Raw genomic sequence first — 23,725 nt, forward strand, 5'->3', positions numbered from 1 at the left:
TTCTCTCTCGGTTTAGCTCGCTTGCTTCCTCACTCTTAACACAAAAATCCAGATGAGCTATCAACAAAACGACGACCAAGAACCACCGAGCTATGACCATGCCGTGCAGACAAGTCTAGAACCGCACAATGTCGTTCACACCCTCGGTCGGTTCAACGATGCCTCTTACGATTCCTATGAACGAGGCGAAATGTTCATTCAGGCATTTCGATCTCAACTCGACACTTTTGCCCCGGCATTGGCACAAGAGGTGGCTCAGTATGGTTTGGCCAACGTCTTACGCATCGACTTGGCAACGCATCAGAATGACCTGTTTCGCCATCCCCGTGCTATCCCGAACGCTCCCGCGGTCTGGCAACGACAGGATGGCATGATCGAATTTTGGCCCAGTTACCGCGCCCTTCCCGCTGTAGAAGATGGTGATGTAACCATTCAGGCCACCCATCCTTATCTCACGTTCAGAGAATACGATGTCAATGCGAAGCGGGAGTGTACGCAACATTATTTTGAAGTCAAGGTTCATGCCATGGCTCAGGAAGTGGTCCTTGCGATTGGATTAACCACCCGACCTTACCCTTTATTCCGTATGCCAGGATGGAACAAGTTCTCCGTAGCCTATCACAGCGACGATGGACGCAAATTTTGTGATGACCCCACGGGTGGGCAAGAGTACGGTCCAAGTTGGGGCGTCGGTGACATCGTCGGCTGCGGTTATCAACCTGAAACGGGCAACATTTTCTTCACTCTCAACGGTCGGATGATCGATCAAGCTTTTGTAGGACTCGAACGACACCATTATTTTGCCAGCTTTGGCGCCGATGGGTTTGCACAAGTCAGTATCAATTTCGGCCAACGTCCCTTCCTTTTCCAACTCCAAGATTGGGCGGGAGACATCATTCAACCCCGTATTTAATAAAAAAAAAACCGGAAAAAAAGGCCAGAACACCAATCACTAAAGCACATATACCAAAAAAAAAAAAAGAGAATAAAGAAGAAAAAATGAAAAAAGCGGCACAAAATAGAATGGAAAAGTTTTGAATAAGAAAAGAAAAAGAAGCAAATAGGGGAAAACAAAAGGTAGGAGACACTTTTCGAGGATAAAGAAAAAATAGATTTGGATGAGGAGGGAGTGGATTTAAAACCAAGTCGCTTTCACGTCAGAGAAGCACATACAGTTGGACGATTGCCAGGTTTTCTTTTTCTTAAGCTTCCTTGCTTGCTTCCTCGGGAACCAACGGACTTTCCTTTACCGGGCTGGAACCGCCAGGAGTCGAGCTGTTGGGATTGGAATGAGGAATGGTATCGGGCGAAGGATGTTCAGAGCCAATCGCTAAAGGTTCTTTACCGGCCTTTGACAGGGCATAGTCGCCCGAGTCAAAGTATTTACGTTCCTAAAACACGTTTTTATTTTGAGTCCACCTAAATCTTCAATCACAAAGGCATAAAACCCCATAGTTCATACAAAGGAATTCAACCCTTCCATTCCTCACATGGGCTGATACGAAATAAAAAGATAACAAGTTTCGCTTACCTTTAGTTTATGTGCAAGGAAATTCTTGCTGCTGGGTAACTTGCCGTACTTTTGAAAGATTCTCTTTTCGTCTTCACTTAATTGCTACGTGAACAATTGCAAACCTCATGTCAGTTGTCTCTTCTTCTTGTTCTTTTTTTTTACGGGCGGAATATCTCCATTACTTACACTCACGTCAACGTCAGGCTTCTGAGCAGGATTCATTATTTAAAAAAAATGGTCAATCGAGAGTAGAGTAAAAGAGAATTCCTGACGGTACGAAGAACCGAACAAAAAAATGCACTTTTTCTTTTATGTTCGAACGAGCTCACCTCTCGATTGGTTCAAATAATCTCGGTACCAGCCTGCGCAAATCTCGAACACGTCATCCAAAAAACAGTCGGCCAATCAAACTTGGTTTTCGGGCACTTTGTTTCAAGTACCGCTTCCAAGCATGAGCTAATTGGCGGCATTTTGAGTCGTCTAGTACATTTTTCGGTGCTGCTTGAACGACATTGAAGCGTCTCTGTTGATGTACGCCAAGACAGCACATTTCATATTCACGACAGCAATAATGTTCTAATCCCAAATCTAATACAATAAACAACTATTAACTCATCCCCGCATCGCTTGGTTTGACTTACTCGTGCTCTGAGGTCACTGTTGGCCGACTTGCACTAGGCGGCAATAGTCTAAACGCTCTACCAAGATGGACCTACTTATTCAGCGGCATTTATGTGACTCCAATATGCGACTTGACTTATCTGTGCTCCTCTTCAAAGGCATTCTGTTGGATAACAAATAATATTCCATCATCATCGCCTTTTTTTTCTCGGTATTTTTCCGTCGATAATACTGCTTTCTATTATTATGACATTGTGAGACGATACATATTGTAACCCGCTAGAATTCACTTGGGGTTGCATACGCGACTACAAGGTCTCGGAGTCGCGACAGCTGCAAGCCTTTTGTTCGTCTTATCCTCCTCAACTGAGTTACCAATGCTTTTCGAGCAAGGATTTTGCGGAACCCCTTTTGATTATTTATGAACGACGTATTCTAGAGTATATCTTTACCATTATGGCCGTACCTTGCTCGGTGTGGATGCTTCATGTGAATTCTGGATTTCCTAAAATTAACTATCAGCCGGGTGTCCAAAATTTCGAATAAAAATGAGCCAAGAAAAGCCAACCCGTTTATGCGCAATAACTTGCATACAGGGGCAAGTTGAACAAGAGCATTGCAGCCAAAAAGTCACGCTTTCACTCATTGCTATTATATTAATGAATGGTCGCTCGTATCTGCTTTGCTGAACATGAGAAGGGCTCTTGTACGATTCATAAACTACTGTATCAGCCCACATACGGAGCAGGTAAAATTGATGAATCTATCAACGGCTCGTGAAAAAGTATCAGCAGCGCCCCCGCTGTTTCGAAAAAAATTGTCACTGAAGCATCTGTAAGACAATGATCACAAAAAAAAAAGATCCAACTGGCGGTATGAGAATATGCAATTGCCAAACTTGACCAGCCAAGTATCTGCATACAAATATATATTTTTATCTATAAACCATGATAGGGCTGACTAGAAAACCTACTGTCCATAGCAGTAGGCACCCAACGCATCATTTCAGAACTTTGACTGTGAGACACTTGTTCTGAGGAAAAACTTTTTACATCTACCATGGAGTCTTTTACAGAGGGGAGTTCACCGACGGGTCAATTTTTATGAAGTTTGCATAAAGTTTACCCGCCGCCACATTGTGAGCATAACGATACTCACAAAGAAAGCTTCTGGCTCTTGCAACAATTTAGGGGAAAAACGTCGAAGATACAAAGAGATCTTTTTTCTACATCCTCTTTTCATACCATAAAGAATGGAAAATTCGCCCAAATATTGCAAAAGCTTGGACTGCGAGCTTATCTGATCCGTTATCCTTTCAGGAGTTTGGTTTGAAATACACTTTACACCGTCTTTCTCGGAAATACTCGCAAAGCTTTGATATACGAAAGCAAGAAATGATTATACATCTATCATAATAAAGTGCCCAGCGACTGAGGCATTGTGTGGCAGTCGATACATATCCCACCGTTGGATTGCCGTACAATGCAATGGATAATAGATCACCACTGGTGAGGGTCATTGTTTTATCCAGTGTGTGGTTGCGTTAACCAAAAAAGGAAGGTGGCATTGACATGGCCCGACACACAGATTTTCCACCATTGCAATACCAATGCTTTATGGAATACAACTTAATCATCCAGCCATGCATGGGTATCTTGATACCAGTTAATCATTGTGTTAATCTGTCTACTTTTCTCCCCTCTTGACATGGTATGAATGGAGTTAAAAATATCGGCTTTGGAATCATGACGCATCTGCTTTGATGATGCTGCGGGCCAAAGGCGGAAACTGACGTCAAAATCACTTCATTGCCAGAAATCTGGAAAATTTATTCCTTTTGCTATAAAAGCAAAACCCTTGTCACCATTGCCCCTTAACCAAAGGGAATTCTCTAGCTTTTTTCCTTTTTTTTTTTTACCTTTACCTCTTATCCCATTTTCCTTTCTTCTTTACATCATGTCCGCTGTACCTACAAGCAAAGATTTGAAGACCAATGATTTGTCGGTGTCACTGGATTTAAGCAAAGCTCCTTCCGCCGACGAATTGAAACCTTATATTGAATTACAGCATGCTGCCAATTACCTTGCGGCTGCCATGATTTTCTTGCAGTCAAATGCTCTCCTTCGACGCGAACTGACAAAGGACGATGTCAAACCACGCTTGTTGGGTCACTGGGGTACTTGTCCAGGCATTAATCTGGTTTATGCTCACTTGACTCGTTTGATTAAGAAGCAAAACCTCAACATGATGTTGGTGACCGGTCCTGGCCACGGTGCACCCGCCATTCTTGGCAGCCAATACCTCGAACAATCCATCACCAAATACTACCCCAAGTACTCCATTGGTGAAGAAGGTTTGGAAAAGTTGGTACGCGGCTTTTCCTGGCCTGGCGGTTTCCCTAGTCACATTAATTCCGAAACACCTGGCCAAATTCACGAAGGTTGGTAAAATCAAAGAAACGATCTAAACCCATTGATAATTGAACCGATCATTGGCATGTTAGGTGGTGAACTCGGTTACGCTTTGGCGGTGAGTTTCGGTGCGGCTTTGGATAACCCTGACCTCATTGTGCCATGCATTGTCGGCGGTAAGTTGCCCGAGGTAGTATAGTAATATGCGAATTTCTGTCGCTCATCATGCGTCTGCGGTGTTTTTTACAGATGGTGAAGCCGAAACCGGTCCGACGGCTACGGCATGGCATTTGATCAAATACTTGGACCCTGCCAAGTGTGGTGCTGTCTTGCCCATTCTCCACTTGAACGGCTTCAAGATTGCCGAACGCACCATTTCCGGAACCATGAGGTAAACAATGACAAACAAAATCTTTGTTCACTGGGTAGGGATATCCCTCTAACAAGCCTTTCATTTTTCCCCTGTGACCGTAGCGATGATGAAGTTACTGCCTTGTTTACCGGTTACGGTTACCAGGTGCGTATTGTAGGCACGGATCTCGACAAGATTCAAGAGGATATGGCCATGTCGTTTGAATGGGCTATTGGCGAGATCCACGCTATTCAGAAGGCGGCCCGCAGTGGTCAAGCCGTGTATAAGCCCCGCTGGCCCGTGATCGTCTTGCGTTCGCCTAAAGGATGGACCGGTCCCAAGAAAGCCCACGGTGTCCAGATCGAAGGCACATGGCACGCTCATCAAGTACCTTTACCTAAAGCCAAGACGGATGACGAAGAATTCCAGTTATTGAAACAATGGTTGGAGAGTTACAAACCCCACGAACTTTTCGACGACAATGGCCGTCCTATCAAGGAAATCTTGGACTGTTTCCCTCAAGACGAGCGCTTGCGTATGGGTCAGCGCAAGGAAACCCACGGTGTGTACAAGCAGCTCAAGTTACCTGCATGGCAAGATTACGTGTCGGCGGATCCCGACGTGAGCGCCATGATCTCGGCTGGCGACTATCTCGCGGAAGTGTGCAAGAACAACGATGATCGTTTCCGCATCTTTTCTCCTGATGAACTGACCTCGAACAAGTTGACCAAGGTCTTGGAAGTCACCAACCGTACCATGGAATGGGATCCCGATCTGTTTACCAAGGGCGGTCGTGTCACCGAAGTCTTGTCTGAACATTCTTGCCAAGGCATGTTGCAAGGTTACACCTTGACAGGCCGTACGGGTTTGTTCCCCAGTTATGAAGCGTTCCTCGGCATCATCACCACCATGATCATTCAGTATGCCAAATTCCTCAAATTGGGTAAGGAAACCCTCTGGCAACACCCAGTGCCTTCCATCAATTACATTGAAAGCAGCACTCTTTGGCGTCAAGAGCACAACGGTTTCAGTCATCAGAACCCAGCTTTCCTCAACAATTTGATGAACCTAAAGTCCAACATGGTCCGCATCTACTTGCCTCCCGATGCCAACTGTATGCTTTCTACTTTGGATCACTGTCTCAAGTCCAAGAACTATGTCAACTTGATCATCAGTGCCAAGAACCCTATGCCGGTGTGGTTGTCCTCGGCCAAGAGAGTGGAAGAACATTGCCGTGCCGGTGTCTCGGTGTGGAGCGAATTCAGTACTGATGGAGGTCGCGATCCCGATGTGGTGCTTGTCGGTTGCGGTGTCGAAACAACCTTTGAAGTGATTGCTGCGGCCGCCCTTCTTCGCAAAGACTGTCCCAAGTTACGTGTCCGCGTTGTCAATGTGACGGATTTGATGGTGCTTGGTTTCACGCATTCGCACCGTTTGACCACGGCTGAATTTGATGCCATCTTCACCAAGGATAAGCCCATCATTTTCAATTTCCACGGTTATCCCTCGGCCATCAAGAGTTTGGCCTACGATCGCGTGAGTGGCCGTCGTATGGCCGTTCACGGTTACAACGAAGAAGGTACTACCACCACGCCGTTCCACATGCTCACTGCCAACGGTTGCTCCCGTTACGATATTGCCATTGACGCCTTGGAACACGTGCTGCCCAACGGAGCTGTCGATATGGACGCTCGTACTCACATTGCCAACTACCGCCACGCCATTCGTGAACACCAAAAGTACATTGAAGCGCACGGTACCGATCCAAAGTACCTTGCTGAAAAGCCAACCTTTGATTAAATGGATGTCCAAAAAAAAAAAAACTGTTTGTCCTGTACATATCACTATGTTTGTAATTCAATAAAGAAAAGAAAGTTATCATCAACCCAGTCCTTTTTCATAAATATGATATGCCAAAAATAACCAATTAACAGTTAGCGATTTGTAAAACACATGATCTACACTTAAGTTATCAGGACCTGTTAAGCCTTTTTTTTTATCTTTCAACCATGCCTCGCTGCCCACTTTCACAATACTAGGCGAAACAATCCGCAGCAGATGCCGTTTGCGCCAGTTGTGGTCAAACAGAGCATCGTCGTCTTTCGAATAAAAATGTGAGTAGAGCTCTTTTTGAAGAAAAGTGGTTGATGATACGACTGGCGTCTTTGTAGCATCCTTTAATTTGGGTTTTCTGTCAGTTATACTGTCATTTATACCTTTCATTCTCTTTCAATTTTCAATGAATCGAATAATACATAAGCAGGCGTGCTTCGATCTATGAATCCATGCATTAGTGGGATGACTATTGTTTCATCCATGGAAAATCATATATTTTGGTCTTCAATTTTATCTTGATTTTCTCTCTCTCTTTCTGTTTACCTGGAAAACTCTCGGTATCATTGTATCAAGATCCCATCCGCATCCATCATCCAGAACATTCTTATTCCGTGTATCTAACTTGGTTAAATCGACTACCAACCTCAAAAAGGTAGGCTTGGAGTGGTCTAACATCGATTTTGCTCCGGCAAAACAGACTTACCTCTCTTTATTTTCCATCTCTTCTTTTACCTGTTTTCTCCGTTTTCTTTTCGCCTGGCAAGTTCTGGACACCACAAGTTGCCTTTCTCTCGCCATTCATCCATCCATCTGGCGAAACCAGATGACGTCAAAGGCCATCGTCGGTAATACACTCTCTTTTTCATCGGAAAACGCTTACGTGTCCTCTTCATGTTCCTCTCCTTTGGATTGCTTCTCATAATATCGTATTCGAGATGTCTCCCCGATTATTGTATTTGTTAGTTCATAGTTTGTATTTTGTATTTAAGATTTCATGTACATATTCTTTTCGCAGTCTTTTCCTCTTTTTTCCCACAGGGTTTTTTAGGAGGTTTTTACTGGCGCGACGATTGTTCTTTTTATCATCATGTACTTTATTTGTTTTCCTTTCTTGTTATTCGGGAAACTCTCGATATCTGGAATCCAACTCGAAATTACCGTCACTTCTGGCCACGTCAATATTTTTTGCCTGCTCAGCTGACACCACCGATCCATCGCTTAACTGTCCCTGAAAGCAACTTTATTTACCGCATCGAAGAAGAAGCATACCTGGCGGTCCGTATCATCTTTTTTTTTCCGGTACACCATTTGGTTCAAAGGCAAGTCCAATATCTTTTCCTTTGTTATGTTGTAATGAACATATACTAATTCAAAAAAAATTTAATGTCGTATAATCCAAGTCATATCAAGCGATCAATGGCTTGACGAAATTTGAATCAATCAAATAGCCTACTAACTCATTTTTAAATACCCAACATATTCACACATCTTTCTAGATCTATCATAGCCTATGCGGGATGGAACTGAGGTGGGGGGAACCAGTGCTGCTTTGCGCGTGTTCAGAAACAACTCACGTTGCATGGTATTGCCATAAGGTTGCCATTAAGATACCATAGTCCGTCAGGAGTTCTCGCCCAGGCTATGCCGTGTATGCGTTAGGCTTTTTGTCTGACGAAAGTCGCTCAGTGTAAAAGGGCGGCCTCCAGTGGCAGGCGGCATCCATTGCACAGCGGGTGTACGGCTTGTTAGCAGTAAAAACAAAGCCCTATACAACGCCCACTTTTGGCGCTTAATTGGATGTTTTGTTTCGTAGATACCCTAATTTGGTAATGGCTTATTCTGCCGGAGAAACTGAGTCTTCGTCTTGGTCTGTCATTTTTTTTTTACATTTTATTTACTTATCGTGAGATCTTGCGAGACAAAGAGGATTGAGATTATCATGGTGGCTGTGGTGATTAGTACTCCTTGTAGTCCCGAAGATACATGCGATATGAAAGACAAGCCATCATTTTCGGCCGTAAAGTCCTCGGTCTTATCGAATCACAATCATTCCGCTGAAACGATCATACCTGCTTCTCCCAATACGACGCGTTCACGACGACGTCGATTACCACCTCGAGCCGTGATTGGGGCTGAATGTGTAGCGCCTCCTTCGGCTGCATTGGCCAATGAATTACCTGCGAGCTTGGAAGATGCAGCGGTGATCGAGTCACTGTGGTCGTCCAATCTCGATGAAAATACGCATCTTGAAAAAAAGCCTTCACCGGTGACAGTGGGCACACCGACCACTCGTGAATCGCGTTTACGAATACCTCTCACACCAAGATCGTTCCAACGCTGTCGGGAACTGCTGGGGCGGGCCCAGCAAAAGACCGATTCCGTTCTGGATCTCAGTGGCCACAGTTTCCTGCCTCGCAGTTTGGAAGCAGTGCTGCGCACGACAGCCAAGGAAGACGGAGTTCAACCATCTTTGGTCCCCTCCACTGACAATGAAGATCCATTTGCTTTTGATATCAAGCCTTCAACAACTACATCGTCTCCAGAAAAAGTAAAGTATATTAATAGACAATCTACCTGCAGCCGTAATAATGACTTTTAACTTCCCCATAGCCACCGAAAGAGCCTATACCAGATATCGTCATGCAAGAACCTTCAACAATGTCATCTCGAGAAATGGTAAGTGTGGATAAAATCTATAATTTTCTGGCAGTCATGCATAAGATCTCAATCTGACCATCCATTTTTCCATAGTCACCGACAAAGTCTATACCAGATGTTATCATGCAAGATCCGGAACACATCCAGCATATTGTATCACATCATAAACGAAAACAGCAAGAGGGAAAAGCTCGTTTACGGATATTGAAAGAAGCACATGCCTTGGATTTCATCACGAACGGGAAAGATCAAGATGCACGTAAAACCGACATTGGACGTTGGCGTATACGACAGTTACGACGTAAACTTAAGCGCACGGTGGTTCGACGCAAACCCATTATTTCATCGTCATGGCGAGTAGACACACTAAATCGCACCCAATAGCATCGAATTGATGTGTGAGGTGAAAATTGACATTCAGAGACACATCAGCATCTGACACATTTGGCATATCCACAGCAAAAAGCATCAAGGGAAAAAAAAAAAGACAAGTCCATTTCCATTAGAAACTAGACATGATTTTCATATGACTTATTAAAAAAAAGCCCGACTGTCGACTCACAAACCGCTATTTTACCAAAAAAAAAAAAGATCATACATCCAAATTTGGGACATGGCATTTTGAATTTTTTTTGGCTGCACTGAAGGTAATAATAATTCAGGTCCTTTGCATCGTGCATGTGTCTAGACTGTGGCATGCTTACAAATATTAAAAAAAAGGCAAAACAAAAGGAGGCGCAGAATCGTCCTGGTTGTGCTTGAAACCGAGATTCTGCCGGTATCATGATTACTTTTTTATAAAATGACTCGACGCATGTCCAGAAATGTATTGACCTCTTTTTTTTAGTGCAAGTCTTGCATCTGAATGTTTTTGGGTTTGCCAGAAAATGCACCCTCAAAATTTTATCCCTTGTTCCTTATCTTTTCTACATCCTTATATGGTCTGTTACTTTTTTGGACAGAATAAGGTTGCTCAAGATGTATCTTTGTTATCAATAACGTGCAGTATATTCCCACCGTATTGAGACTCCGTCCCGCATATCAGCTAAGCTTGGTGCCCCGCAATCGCAAAGACGTAATTCTATTGGATGTCACTAAAAAGTCACATCAAAACGTCATCTATCGAACAAAAAAAATTTTCTTTTTTCCCTTTAAATGAGGCACCCCGGTCTCCCTGAGTACGTTCCTCACCGTTTTTCTGTTCTTCTTTTATTTTCCTGCTCTTTATTCTAATTATTTTTATTATTCTTTTTTTTCTTTCTTGATTGCTGACATATTTTTATTATCTTTTTATATTTTTTCCAAAATGTTGGCTCTCGTATTCTAAACGGTTTCCCCTTTCTCAGCTTTTTTCTCATCATCTCTCGTGTTAAAGCGTCTTGTGTTAATTAATTATCTTGTAAAAGTCTCTCTCAAGTCAAGTAATATGTACTTTATCTCTCGTCAACATCTCTTCCTGTCGAATCACATCCCCAGCAGTCCATTCTTCTCCTACTGCACTGACGAACCTTCAACCTGCACCCGCAAGAAAACTAGCCAATCCAACACACCAGGAAATTAGTGAACCAATCCCGAAGTAAACAGAAAAAATTCAGCCAAACAACAAAATAACCACCACCATTACGACCAATACTCACCAACCAGAAAACAGCCACGCTCTCCAACTCGGAAAAACCATGTTCCCATCGTATACTTTTGACATGGGTGCTTCCACCACCCCACTTGAACAAGCTCCTAGCAACCACCTCCAAGCTGCTATGCAAGCGCTCTTGGCAGGTTCGACTGATATCAACCAAGACCTGGTGAATGCGTTGAACCTCGCTCAAGACAGCTTCACTCCATCTCTTGTGGATGATTGGTTGGTCGGTGAACTGCAACAGACCGGTCTTTTGCCTACCAACAACTCACTGGGCAACCCTCACCACCACCAACATCAACAACATCAGAACAGCAACAGCAAGCAGCCTCAAGACGTAGCTAACGTGCTTCATTTGTTTCCTCATTCTCCACCCCTGACGGCCAGTCCTTCCTCAAGCCCGTATGGTCAAAGTCCTTCGACCGAATTGTATCCGGGCAACCAGAATGGTGCCCAGTCGATGACTCCCAACCATGGGGCGAGCGGACTTTCTCCTGAACGCAACACAAATGGCGACGGCAATAATTCCAAGCAGACTGGTGATACCTTTGTACCACTTTTCCCGGAAATTCAAGCTCATTCACCGCCCAAACCGGTCCAAATTACCCGACCTCGGTATGCACCAGTGGCCCCACGTCCCATCCAGCCCATCATGCCAAAGACCGGTGCTTGGTCGTGTGCCAAGATTGCTCCGCGTCCTAGCTCTTATGTGGAACCGGTGAAGCGTTGTTTGGAGGACAACCAGGATGACATTGCTCTGAAACGTCAAAAGAATACCGATGCGGCACGCCGATCTCGTCTTAAGAAAGTCAAGAAGATGGAAGCCCTTGAAGAACGTGTATCCGAGTTGGAGGGCGAAAAGTCCGGTCTAGTCACACGTATCGCCGTGCTCGAATCCGAAAAGGCCGGTCTCGAAGCCAAAGATCGTGGACTCGAAGAGCGCATTCGTGTTCTCGAAAAGCAATTGGCAGAAGCCCACAAAGCTCTGACCAAGCAATAATTGCTAAATTCATTCTTTTCTCTATCTCATATTTCTATTTTTTTTTTTCTTTGTATCTTCTTTTCTGCTTATCACTTTAGTTATCTAGTTTGCACTCTTTCTTTTTTTTTATTTTTCTCTGATTGATCTCCTTTTTTTTCATTTCTTTTACTTTCGATTCTATTAGTTATTTTTCACACATTATTTTACGCAACAGATTGATCTTGTATACTTCTTCTCTTTCTTTTCTTTTTCACAAATGAATAAATCGTCTGAAAAAATTTAATAATCTGCAGCGCTTTTTTTTCTTGTTATCTCTCGTGCTACTTTATGATACGATAACAGACGATCCTTTTTTCTTTTATTGGCTTGATGTGGAAATGTGTAAAAAATTTTATAGTGCAAAGCAGTTTTTTTTGGTTGATATGATGCAGATTAAATTATTTACAAGTAGTGGTAATAAACATGAAAGGTATATGTATACGGATGCAGGGGAAAGTTCGCGGCGGTGATCTAATCGACATAGCCATCGATAAAGTCTTGAATTGATTCCCACGTTTCTCCCGCCAGATGGGGCGTGCTGTTGGGTTTTTCCACGCCGTTGTGAGCTTTTCCGGGCAGATCCTCAATGCATGGAGGTGGGGTCAACGGAGCCACTGTCGATGAACACGGTTTGCGTGCGTAACAAACATACCAGTTCAGGTGCGACTGGTACTTTGTGCATTCCGCCATCACTTGCTTGATATCGTCATCCGTAATGACCGTTCCGTCCGAATGTCGACGCACAATAGGGTTCAGCGACCGCAAAAACTGCTCCATGTTTTGGGCGTGAAGATCCCCGGTTTGGCCTCCCCAACCCAGTGGCAGACTGTGACGACTGTGACGAATATCCACCAAGCCTGCTCCCTGCGACATCATGAGCGTCGACAACTGGTGACTCAGACGGAGATCAATTTTATGAGACGCCATAATCTTTTGTACTACACATAAACACCGTTAGAACAATCGCTTCCTTCCTGTACGAGGTGATGAAAGAAGAGGGCTTACATTTCTGGTTCACCACTTTATCAGCAAGTGGACCGGGTCGTTGAATATTGTATTCAACATCGACGATTTCAAAGTAACCGCCTGGTTTGAGAACCCGCGACACTTCAGCCAACAGAAAGATGAGGTGTTCTTTCGTAAGACAGGCCAGCATCAATCGCATATTGACAAACTCAAACGTGTTGTCCTCATAAGGCAGTCCCTCAAGGATGTCGGCCTGCTTGAAAAAGGCATTCGAAGGCTTAATGTCCACGGGAAACATACGCGTAATGTCCACTCCGTGGAAATCAACTCCCGAAAATTCTGACGCCATTTCCAGAATCCTAAAGGAAAGAAAACAAAAACCAAATATTTTTAGTTCCTACTCTACAAGAAAAAAAAAAGGTAGCAGTAACAATTCACTTACCAGGTGCCTGGACCGCAACCGATATCAAGGACTTGTGGACGATGGTTATCCGCCGTGTTGGAGAATAGCCCAGTCACTGGAGCTGTAAAGTTCCCATGGAAGGTATATTTCAATAGAAAATGCTGAAACAAGAAGAACATGTATAATTTTTTTAATAGCCGGTTCAAAGGCCGCTTCTCTTCCCATTCTCCAATCGTTTTATTTACCAGTACAATTTGTCGATCAGCTTCGTCATCATCACAAGGCAGAAAATAATGCGAAACGTGAGGCGCAATGTATCGTCGTCCTCCAATCATCACATAATCATGGTTTTGGAGTGTGGTCGTCGCTACCGTATGAGACGTCAGTACACCAGACACGGTATCAGAAGAATCGTCCGTTTTATGCGTTTTAGCGGATGGTCGCGAACTGACAGTGCTGCCACCGGAAGCGTCTGAATTTTTTCGGGACGACGACGAAAGGAGGTTGTGATGACGTGCGATTGACATGAAAGAAGGAGCATAGTTGGTCTTTTTTGTAGGTTGTTCAAGATACGACTGAAACCCAGGTGAATGCGATAATCGTCGCTTGGCCTTGGAGGACAGTGTAAACATGGCAACTTTTGGAAAAGGGTCTTTTTGTTGTTGGGATTGTTGATTACCCATAGTGACAGATATTTTGAAATGGAAACCAAAAAGAGGAAAAAGACGTAACTGAAAAGAAGACGATGGGTACAAAAAATTTGAATGAGGAAAAATTGATTAAATAACAATAAACAATGCAACTGGTTCGTCACGGAAGATGGCGATTGTAATGATAAAAAGAAGTGTGAATGAAGCTCAATATGGACGAGAGCGAAAAAAAAAGGGAAACGGCTGCAGGTCCGCGTAATATATACCATGCCCGGCAAGTTTTTCGAACTAAACGTAATAAATTTGGCAATTTGCTGATATTGAAAACCCGCCTTTTTTTTTTTGTGCACCCGATCGTCTGGTTTTGTCAGTTCGCTGGAATGGCGAGTAAAATAAAGCTATACTTTGTAAGGCTCTGTATCTTTTGTCCATATATGGAGATGGATCATTCTTACAATACATTGGGTTCATTGATTACCAATTCATTGATATTGTGATCTCTTTTTTCTTACTGGCTTGGGGAAACTGGTTGTGAAATATATGATTAGGTTGACAAGTGAAACCGAGTATATGTTTTATTCAAATGGCTATTGGATGGCATCCATCGAAACAAAGTCTCCGTTGGAATCTGAAGTTGGATCTTCGAGAAACCATGAACAACAAAGGTCCTGGGGCCGCTGTATACTTTCTTTTTTACAGGCCAAATTTTAACAACTACGTGACTCGGCCCTTTTGTTTTTCTGTCTTGTATCTTCTCTTTGCAAAATATCAAAAAGAGAGAAATGATAGTCTTTTATTTTGAGAGAAGCATCATCAGGAACGGGCCGGGTTGACATCATTTTTGACTCCGCGGTTATGCAACTTGCATCGAGACCCAATCCCAAGCGACCAGATCCTCTACTGCTCTTGAATTGGTTACAACTCCGAGACGATATGATAAGTTTCTTTAAAAGGCAACCTAATATCATTGGTTTTGGAAACTCTAGTCGGACTTTTCTTTGACCAAACGGAAGAGATTCCTTTTGAAAGTAGCTTATTCTGTATCTACGCGTTCTAATCGATGACATGATTTGTTTCATCCTGGTCACTGAAGGTTATTCCATCTTTTTTTATTTGTTCCTCTATTTTTTAACATTCTGCCAAAAGAACCGAAATCGTAAATGTTTATCAAAAAGCTTGCGATCCTAATGTTTCCGCTTTTCGCTCCGATCTACCAAAACAACAAAAAAATCAAAAGCCAATAATTGGGAAATATACGATTTTCCGGAAAGAAAAAAAAAGTGGCCATTGTCACACACACACAGAACAACATCCCACGAAACTCTAATGCTGACACGCTAACAAAAACATATGTCGCTCTTCCAGAAACCTCCTATCGCAGTGGTTTTGCCTTACCCTGTCATATCATCTCGCTTTGGATTTTTTCTCTCATATGATAATGATAGTAGTATAGCAGTAGCTTTTATTTCAAGGCGCATTCAGCTTTTGTGAGAGGGTGGAAAGGAACCCATTGTCGTTGCCTGAGCATATGACTTGTGTGATCAATGGAAAACAATACTGTCTTGAGACATTTAGATCTAATCAAGCAACATGTGTACAGAGTCTCAAAAGGGGCACGATGATACGCAATTCATGCACATAGAAAACGGTGTCAAATGATTGAAACCAGCGGTACCATGACAGATTATCCATCAAGCGGTGTGATACATTATAAGGGTCTGCAAAAGTGGGCTTCTCTCAAAAAAAAATCCGCATTCAACGGCCAAAAGTAAATCTATTAAGAAGGGAGACTGGTGGCTCATGCCTCTATTTAAAATGAGGAGCATAAGAAAGAAGCTTCTAGATTCCACTAGCAACGACCGGTTCATTGTTTTGAAATAGGCAATGGAATACCTTGAAGCAAAAGCTTAAAATATCTATAAAGAAAAAATTCGACTAGATCCGAGTTCACTGAAATAAAAAGAAAGCATAAATTTTCCGCCAGGTGAACACAAGTAGCCGAGAGCCACTCGGTCTTTTGATTCAACTATACATCCCATTTGTTCCATAAACTAATCATGGAAGTAATAGGACAGTTAGCTCTTTAGTATGATGTTTGATGAAATATATAATGAGGATGCTGCAAAAAGTCGAAAAAGAGATTGGAAAGATGGAGCGCACCAGATTTTGTTCTTGGGCTATGAACTAGGCACGCGTTCTGCTTCCTATTGATAAGATCCGTTGCGCTCGATGAAAGCAGCATCGCCGCGCAAAGCAACAGCTCTGCCATATTTACAAATTACAGACGCTCTTCCAAAACGCGCTGTCGCAGTGGCCCTTGGCCTTACTCTGCGAAATCGTAACGCACCAATATGTTGAGTTATTGGATTCTTCCATCACAGTGACAGCAAATTTAGTAGCTTTTTGTCGAGGACATTCAACTTTGTAGGAAAAAGGGAACTATCGTCGTGCGCGATACTGCGACTTGTATGGCTTACAAAAGCAGTGCAGTCTGGAGCTCTGAACATTGTGTAATAATGGATTAAAGCGTTTACAACTAACAGAAACCACACATGAAAAACACGGTGTCAATATTGAAACTAGCGATACATGGAGAAAACCAAGTAACGGAAAAATTCATACGGTATACACGATCAGGGAAAATCAAAGCGCTTCCATCACTGTGAAATAACAAACGGATCGTCACATTCGTACGGTACGACTGTGACCAACGAAAAAGCAGAGAAAGCCTCTCAAAGACAGGAAGAAGGACTGGTAATACGTTTCTTCCAAATGAGGGCCATATCAAGCAAGCCAAAACAGTTACAAGTTGCAGTGATGGGGATCAATCCATTATTTTAAAAAAATGACAACGAATAGACGAGATTCAAGGTTTTAAAATGCATCACATTCATTCTTTGCATGACTGATGGCGCTGAAAGAAATAAAGCCAGAAAAGCGCTAAAGTCGTTTTTCGAATCCAATGCATTCAAACCAATTTTTCTGTACAACATCAATGAAAATGTCACTAGAAAGAGCGATTTGCATGACCCTTGCCAAAGATCTCAACGAGCAGAACATCACAGAACTTGAAAAAGCGCCTACAAGTGAATGACGTGATCGACCGAGGTGTTTCTATTTCATGACAGTACAATGGCACATGGCAATATCATCTGTATGCTTCTTGGAAGGCAAAAATTAAGTGTAAGACAAAAGCTGGAGGCAGTGTGTATCATCTACGAATAACTTGCAGCGACATGATATAAATTCGGTCTTCCTTTGCAGGAATTTGATACACTGAATAAATGCTGTCATGCAAAAAAAAAAAAAAAAAAAAAAAAAAAAAAAAGCTGGTCCTCTTTCACCAAAATATGAGTCCTGACAGTCCTGGACTGTACAAATGAGCCCTTTCCACAGGAATGATCCACTTTAGCAAAATATCTAGGGTGCTTTGTATTGGGTATTCTGGTACAATGCCAAGAGTTGTGTGTCATCGAATCCCGCCAGTGGCGACCCAGTGGGACGGGGTGAACATGATCATGACTTGGAATAGAATTGCTGATTTTCAGTGCGGCGACATTGATTTCAAACTATACGGCGCCTTTATTTTCCGAAGAGGCTGGATCACCGAATGTGGCGGATGGGGTGCTTCTGGGTCCCGCACTAAATTTTTTAATTGATCGGTAATCAAGCTTATCAGAGCTGTCCGTCAACTCTTATGTTTATTTATTATCGCTTTTCTTCTTTCAATATTGGTTTCTAAACTCCTTTGTTTGTTATGTGCAGCCAATTTTTGTTGTCGATCCGCTTAGATGTAACGAGATGCTCTGCTCGCATCCCGAAATGACACAAATCTCACGTTTGGTTTCATAGATGTTGGTGTTAAAATGGTTGGCGTCTTTTTATTTTTTTATTAAAAGGGTGTTGGTGATTTCTATAAGTTTCTATATGAAAAAGGAAAAGCAATCAGGATTAAATGAGAATTGATTGATAAACGAAGCCATACTAATTGACGAAAGCACGATCCGATAAACAGCCCAATATATGTATATCGAATACCAATGCCCATATTGATTTTCACATTTCCAAGCGGTTCGTCCCAAATTTTTGAATGTAGTAAGGTCCAAAAAAAGTGTGAGAAGGGAATCAGTATTCTCGCATTGTCCAACCTCTCTTGGGCCTGTTGCCAAGCCTACTTCAAGGAGCAAAAAATAGTAACCCAAGTCTATTTTGGGAATGAAAAAAATTCCAGTAGCGTATTGAGGATTGCAACACCGATCCAGTTACTGTAGTGGGTTGTTCGATTTTCTCTTTTTTCCTCAGTAAGTTTTTTTTGTTTTCCCCGCTTTTACCGTCATCTCTCTTTCCCTTCTCTTATGGAACCCTACTCGTCTGGATTTAATTACGCTGATTATCCTGTCATTGTCGGCATCGATTTTGGTACACATCACTCCACCCCGTATTTTGTTACTCGTTCTGTATCCTGTTGATTAACGCCATGGGAATGGGCTGGTTTTTTTTTCTTCTTCTTTTTTAGGTACGACTTTCTCGGGTTGCTGTTACGCCTTTGCACAAAGCCAAAACGAAGAAGTTATCGATATCGTGAAATGGTAAATACCAATGAAAATATAGCACGATGATTGTATGTTGTTCTTATTGTGTTGTTTTTTCTTGTTCTCGTTTTGGTTAATAATTTGCCAGGCCCAGACAGAATAATCACGTTTATCCAAAGGTTTGATATATGCCATGACGATATTTCATCCATTGTGTTACCAGAAAAAAAAAGGCACTCCGTACTCACTATTCTATCACAGACACCTACGCTTTCCTTATATCGTAAAGGGTCGACACAACTGATCGATTGGGGTCATGGCGCACGGCGGCAAGCCATGAAACCCAACAGTGTCGATCTGTTACTGCTTTCGAAATTCAAATTGTACCTGGATGAACATTTGCAACATGAATCGCTTCCCAATGGTCTGAACGTCATTGATGTCATTGCCGATTACTTGCGAGTCTTTCATAACCATGTCTGCACCGAATTACTAAAAGGCTTTGCTGGCAATTACGATCAAAGCAAATTTCGTTACGTAGGTGACCTACTTGATTCTCTTGTTGATATGTGGCTGCAAACCGTCGCTTCGCAACGAGACTTCTCTTCTTGTTCGATTTGATACCAAGTTTTGACTCACTCGTTTTGTTTTTGGTATCATTTTTGTAGTGTTTGACTGTACCAGCAATGTGGAGTGATCGTGCTAAAGCGGCGATGCGTGAAGCAGCTATTCGTGCCAACTTGATTCAACGATCCGATCATCCGGAACGATTAACGCTGATCTCTGAACCCGAAGCTGCGGCATTATACTGTGAGAAAAAATCGGAGCAGTTTAATCTCGTACACGGTCAACGATTCATGATCTGCGATGCGGGTGGTGGTACGGTGGATTTGATTGTATTCGAGATTGATCAACCGCTGGGCGGAAAGTAAGTGTTGCAGAATAGAAAGGTGGATTAAACAAGTGTATTCAAGCTTCTTTTTTTCTTTTTAGGCGAACTTTGAAAGAAGTCACCAATGGTCATGGCGGTTCGTGTGGTTCCGGATTTCTGGATATGCGTATGCGTGATTACATCAAACGAAAATTCGCTCATCTGGGCAGCATCAACGATTCCGCACTTGAACACATCATGGATAATTTTGTGAACATCATCAAGGTAAAAATCCATCACTTTCGAGAAAGGGTGCAAAGAGACAACAAAAGCTAACGGGGGGAAATCTGTGTAGCCTGAATTCGATGGATATGAAGATCATTTCTTGGATTTACCTGCATCCATGGGCTTGGGTGATTTGACGGATGAAAGCATCGGTCTTGAAAACGGTTCTTTATGCCTTCCAGCCCACGAATTACGTGATCAAGTGTTTGAACCTGTTATTGTTCAAGTTTTGGAACTGATCGAAGGTCAATTGAGTCAATCGCCTAATCTAGAAGCCATCTTTTTGGTCGGTGGTTTTGGTCAGTCCAATTATTTATTCCATCGTGTCGAGGAAGTGTTTGCCAATCGCGTCGGTATGATTGGTGTGCCTCCACGAGGCGAACTGGCCGTGGTGCGTGGTGCTGTCTATTTTGGCTTGAATCCTCAAATCGTTACGGAACGTGTTTCTCGACGAACCTACGGTGTTGAAACTCGTATGCTGTTCCAGAAAGATGTCGACCCTATTGAATACTCGGTGGTGGGCGTCGACCAAAAGACCTACTGTCGTCAGCGGTTCAGCGTCTACGTTCATAAAGGGCAAAGTGTTAAAGTGGATGAGTGCATTTCCAAGAACTTTGTCATCAGCTATCCCAACGATACAGATTCTGGTACGTTTATGATCGGTCTATGGGAAACCAAAAGGAAAAGGGGAAAAACGAAAGACTGACGATGGAGGGTGATTGTTTTCTTTTTAGACTTGTTTGCTTTTGACGGTGACGGTGTCCCTCCCCGTCTGACCACACATCCCTTGATCAAAAAGGTGGGCAATTTCCCGATTCGCATGCCGGTATTGGAAGGTGTGCGACCGGGTGACAAGGTGAACATGACGATCAAGATGTACTTTGGCTTGACGGAAATCAAGATTGAATGTACTATTCGCGATAAAGTGTTTGTCTTTACCTCGGCTTTTGACGCGTCGGATTCGTATGTGAATATGGAAGCCAATCAGCCATCGTATCCACCGTCGATCGCGCCTCCCGGCGCCGAACCTTACGATATGCACAATTTGACCAGCAACCTCAGTCAAATCTCATTACAACAACCACCGCAACCACACAATGCTCCTTATCCAGCTTCCAGCTACGGCCACGGCACTCCCTCCATGATGTCTTCTGTTTCTTTGAACCAGCCTGCTGTTCCCGCCTCCCAACCACCTTACATGGGCGGCTATCCTCCTTCCATGATGAGCAACAGCATGAGCCAACCTCCACCGCCATCCTCTTACAGACCCGCTGCCACAATGGGTTACCCCTCTCAATCCTCGCTAGTGTCGTCCACACCAGCAGCTCATGAATATTATCCACCTCCTCAACAACCGGGAATGTACCATCACCAGCAGCCTGGCTACCCACCTTCTCAGTCCTATTATCCCACATACTCTCAACCCTATCCCCCTCAATAAATAGCAGGAAGGGAGAAGGTCGTGAGAGATTATGATCCATTTTTTTTTCATCGTAATAAACAACTTACATTATTTACCTTTCAACAGAACTGCTGTGAGCCATGACACAATAGCACACATCGGCTTCGTCGGATTCGGTGGTATTGGCTGGCCTCCTGTTTGTTGTTGTTGCAGTTTGATATAATTATGCGCGAACAGACACTTGTTCCTCTATGCAAAACAGTCGGTCATTATGCCACGCACCTCAAAGTGAGTGATTGAAAATTATAATAAGCGATTCCAAAATCAATATATTTTCGAAATGGGCGGTGACTTTATTCTATGCTACGAGTCATTGAATAAAACGCACAAAAACGGCAGCATTTTTATTGATCACAAATGGTCCAAAACGTGATCGTGCCGGGAAGCGGAGATGAGGAACTCAATATTCAAGTGGAGATGACACCGGTCCTGCAGGTCAAATCAGATTTATGTGAAAATATGGCACACCGTAAATGGAGAAACCAACTACAGGTGCGTTACTGCATGGATATGCCTGTCAATTACTTAGAAATGTACAAGGACATCTTTGACGTAGAGCCCACGAATATTACTTTTTGCGGACATGCTCACATGCCTTTGTCATTGCTGACTCTGCTTCTTGTCGCCATTGCAACATGGCGCTTTGAGACTGACGCCCTGGTTTCAAGAGATCATACGTGAGCGCTTATTGTCACAGCAAATATTGAATTCACTGTTTCAAAAACAAAACTGACACACAGGGGCAGGGCAAATGGGGAAGCTTTCTAATATACAACAAGATCAAAAATAGCGCGTAAAAGTCTGAAGCATGTCGCATCAGCGTTCAACCATAGGCTATACTGCACGTTGTAGAGTAACTGTAGTATACATTGGTTGCTGATGGCAGCATGAGTGACATGGCGCAGTTCCTCTTTGCATCGCTTACGCGAAAGAAGTGTGAGGCGCTGAAGTTCGCTAGTTTTGTTGCGAGAATCGAGCCAATGAGGTGCATTTGCGGTCATAACACAGCGTCACAAATCGAAGGTCCGCAAAAGATATAAAAAGAGGGCGTCTTTTCTGATCTCTTTTTTTTCTTTTGTGCGCCAGTTCGGAATCAGGGGCTGCTAGGCTGGTGGTTACTGGTAATGATGAACGCTCCGGTTTTTGGTAAAGCATTCGGGGTATGGCGAAAAATCCGAAAACCATCTTCTAATGATAGGATTGGCCATCCTTTGAAGAGATTGTTTTCGTTCCCGTCGGCTCTTCCCTTTGGGCGCCTGACTAGTCATCAGCGCGGTCATTGTGGAAGGTATGTCGGTGGGTTTGCTTTTTAATCGCAACAAAGGTAAATGAAAAATAAAAAAGGCTTTTTGCCTTTATTATTATTCTTTTCCCAACCCTTTGTGGGTTGAATAATAAAATAAAAAGTGGGCTTAACGTCCTGTGGACGCCACTTTATATAAAAAGAAAAATAAATGAAAAAGCTTTGCTTATAAGAGATACAACAGGGTAGACCTCTTTTTTTTTTATTTGTACCATGATTCCTCTATTCAATAAGGACGTCCAATTAACTCCTCTTGGCCAAAAACCGTCCTCTTTATTCATTTGGTTTGCCTGCCGCAGCTCACTTTCAGCTATGGCACCCACAGCCACTCGTCCCCGTTTGAAGTCAAAGTACATTTCGCTGGCCGTTCGTGTTTTTACGGTGTCCGTACGTAACGTTGTTGCGGCCAGAAACGGTGAACCGGGAAACGCCAAGAACATGAATTTTACTGTGTTGACGACATTTATCGATGTTATGAAAGTATTCTCTGGTAGTTGTCCTCACGGTGACTGTCATGTTTTTAGAATGCTTTATGGGGATAAGATATAAACATCACCAACCTACGAATGCTCAGCTAGAGCTTCTGACGGCCGTATGGTGCCACTCGAAGACGGAATCAAACACAGTTAGCTAGGCGCGGTACATACTCCAGACTTTGTCTTATACAGTCAACATCGAATTTGAAGAGTCAATATATGGACGCGCCGTAAGTTGTCGTTCTCACGCTAGACGCGAGAGCCAAAGCTCGCTGGGGAAGGCAAGTATATCAAGGGAAATTTTCTAAACCATGCCTCAATAGATATCCTCCGCAGGAATGGACATAAACCTCTGGAAATCGGACAATGTGCATTTGAAACGTGGCGTGTCTTGAAATGAAATTAAATCGGGCTCTTTCTGCTGTTAACGTGTGTTGCTTTAATTTGCTCTGTGCGATAGTTAAGAAGCGGTTCCAGGCATTCAGTAAGGCTTGGGCTAGCAGTCCTTGGAATTTGGCAAAGACAAGCGTCCACAATAATGGCACAGCAAAACGGGCAGCAGGAAATTGCACGCCGTCGGGCGCCGTCCACAATAGTCTCATCATACAAAGAAACCTCTGGAAGGGTAAATCATGGAAGGAAATGACGGAGATGCAACAAGTAAAAATCACCACCAGACTTTATTAAAAAAAAAAAAAGGATTGCATATGTGAACTACATAGCGACAAT

The 23,725-nt window shown here is 43.1% G+C and overlaps 8 protein-coding genes across 8 annotated transcripts; 5 read left to right on the top strand and 3 right to left on the bottom strand.

The window, feature by feature from the left end:
- Nucleotides 1–502: 502 nt before the first annotated feature.
- BYT42DRAFT_479854 (concanavalin A-like lectin/glucanase domain-containing protein) lies at nucleotides 503–868 on the top strand (the record flags this gene model as incomplete). Its single annotated transcript, XM_051563673.1, has 1 exon — nucleotides 503–868. A coding segment is annotated over one exon (366 nt), but the record flags the coding sequence as incomplete, so codon positions are not given.
- A 102-nt stretch (nucleotides 869–970) lies between these two features.
- On the bottom strand, nucleotides 971–1,839 carry BYT42DRAFT_590193 (camp-regulated phosphoprotein/endosulfine conserved region-domain-containing protein). Its single transcript, XM_051570469.1, has 3 exons — nucleotides 1,700–1,839; nucleotides 1,532–1,615; nucleotides 971–1,391 (listed from the first exon to the last, which is right to left on the bottom strand). Exons 1-3 carry the CDS (start codon nucleotides 1,733–1,735, stop codon nucleotides 1,203–1,205), a joined length of 309 nt encoding a protein of 102 aa, XP_051418199.1. The 5' UTR covers nucleotides 1,736–1,839; the 3' UTR covers nucleotides 971–1,202.
- Nucleotides 1,840–4,017: 2,178 nt separating this feature from the next.
- Nucleotides 4,018–6,812, top strand: BYT42DRAFT_600919 (phosphoketolase). The gene is made up of 4 exons (XM_051571011.1): nucleotides 4,018–4,574; nucleotides 4,638–4,721; nucleotides 4,795–4,936; nucleotides 5,020–6,812. Exons 1-4 carry the CDS (start codon nucleotides 4,091–4,093, stop codon nucleotides 6,695–6,697), a joined length of 2,388 nt encoding a protein of 795 aa, XP_051418200.1. The 5' UTR covers nucleotides 4,018–4,090; the 3' UTR covers nucleotides 6,698–6,812.
- A 2,611-nt stretch (nucleotides 6,813–9,423) lies between these two features.
- On the top strand, nucleotides 9,424–9,837 carry BYT42DRAFT_167288 (uncharacterized protein). Its single transcript, XM_051562347.1, has one exon. It carries the CDS (start codon nucleotides 9,515–9,517, stop codon nucleotides 9,773–9,775), a length of 261 nt encoding a protein of 86 aa, XP_051418201.1. The 5' UTR covers nucleotides 9,424–9,514; the 3' UTR covers nucleotides 9,776–9,837.
- A 1,650-nt stretch (nucleotides 9,838–11,487) lies between these two features.
- On the top strand, nucleotides 11,488–12,027 carry BYT42DRAFT_506127 (uncharacterized protein; the record flags this gene model as incomplete). The annotated part of the gene is made up of 1 exon (XM_051565070.1): nucleotides 11,488–12,027. The coding sequence occupies one exon, from the start codon at nucleotides 11,488–11,490 to the stop codon at nucleotides 12,025–12,027; it is 540 nt and encodes a 179-aa protein (XP_051418202.1).
- Nucleotides 12,028–12,323: 296 nt separating this feature from the next.
- Nucleotides 12,324–14,353, bottom strand: BYT42DRAFT_590206 (S-adenosyl-L-methionine-dependent methyltransferase). Its single transcript, XM_051570470.1, has 4 exons — nucleotides 13,663–14,353; nucleotides 13,457–13,578; nucleotides 13,054–13,373; nucleotides 12,324–12,986 (listed from the first exon to the last, which is right to left on the bottom strand). Exons 1-4 carry the CDS (start codon nucleotides 14,098–14,100, stop codon nucleotides 12,520–12,522), a joined length of 1,347 nt encoding a protein of 448 aa, XP_051418203.1. The 5' UTR covers nucleotides 14,101–14,353; the 3' UTR covers nucleotides 12,324–12,519.
- Nucleotides 14,354–18,342: 3,989 nt separating this feature from the next.
- BYT42DRAFT_590213 (uncharacterized protein) lies at nucleotides 18,343–21,280 on the top strand. Its single transcript, XM_051570471.1, has 8 exons — nucleotides 18,343–18,486; nucleotides 18,584–18,656; nucleotides 18,748–18,778; nucleotides 18,861–19,136; nucleotides 19,268–19,527; nucleotides 19,593–19,755; nucleotides 19,826–20,402; nucleotides 20,490–21,280. Exons 1-8 carry the CDS (start codon nucleotides 18,423–18,425, stop codon nucleotides 21,194–21,196), a joined length of 2,151 nt encoding a protein of 716 aa, XP_051418204.1. The 5' UTR covers nucleotides 18,343–18,422; the 3' UTR covers nucleotides 21,197–21,280.
- A 1,660-nt stretch (nucleotides 21,281–22,940) lies between these two features.
- BYT42DRAFT_590217 (uncharacterized protein) lies at nucleotides 22,941–23,694 on the bottom strand. The gene is made up of 3 exons (XM_051570472.1): nucleotides 23,320–23,694; nucleotides 23,083–23,226; nucleotides 22,941–23,031 (listed from the first exon to the last, which is right to left on the bottom strand). Exons 1-2 carry the CDS (start codon nucleotides 23,599–23,601, stop codon nucleotides 23,209–23,211), a joined length of 300 nt encoding a protein of 99 aa, XP_051418205.1. The 5' UTR covers nucleotides 23,602–23,694; the 3' UTR covers nucleotides 22,941–23,031; nucleotides 23,083–23,208.
- Between the last annotated feature and the right edge of the window lie 31 nt (nucleotides 23,695–23,725).

Source organism: Radiomyces spectabilis, assembly GCF_025331425.1.
Source record: "Radiomyces spectabilis strain NRRL 2753 chromosome Unknown BYT42scaffold_19, whole genome shotgun sequence".
NCBI lineage: Eukaryota > Fungi > Mucoromycota > Mucoromycetes > Mucorales > Radiomycetaceae > Radiomyces > Radiomyces spectabilis.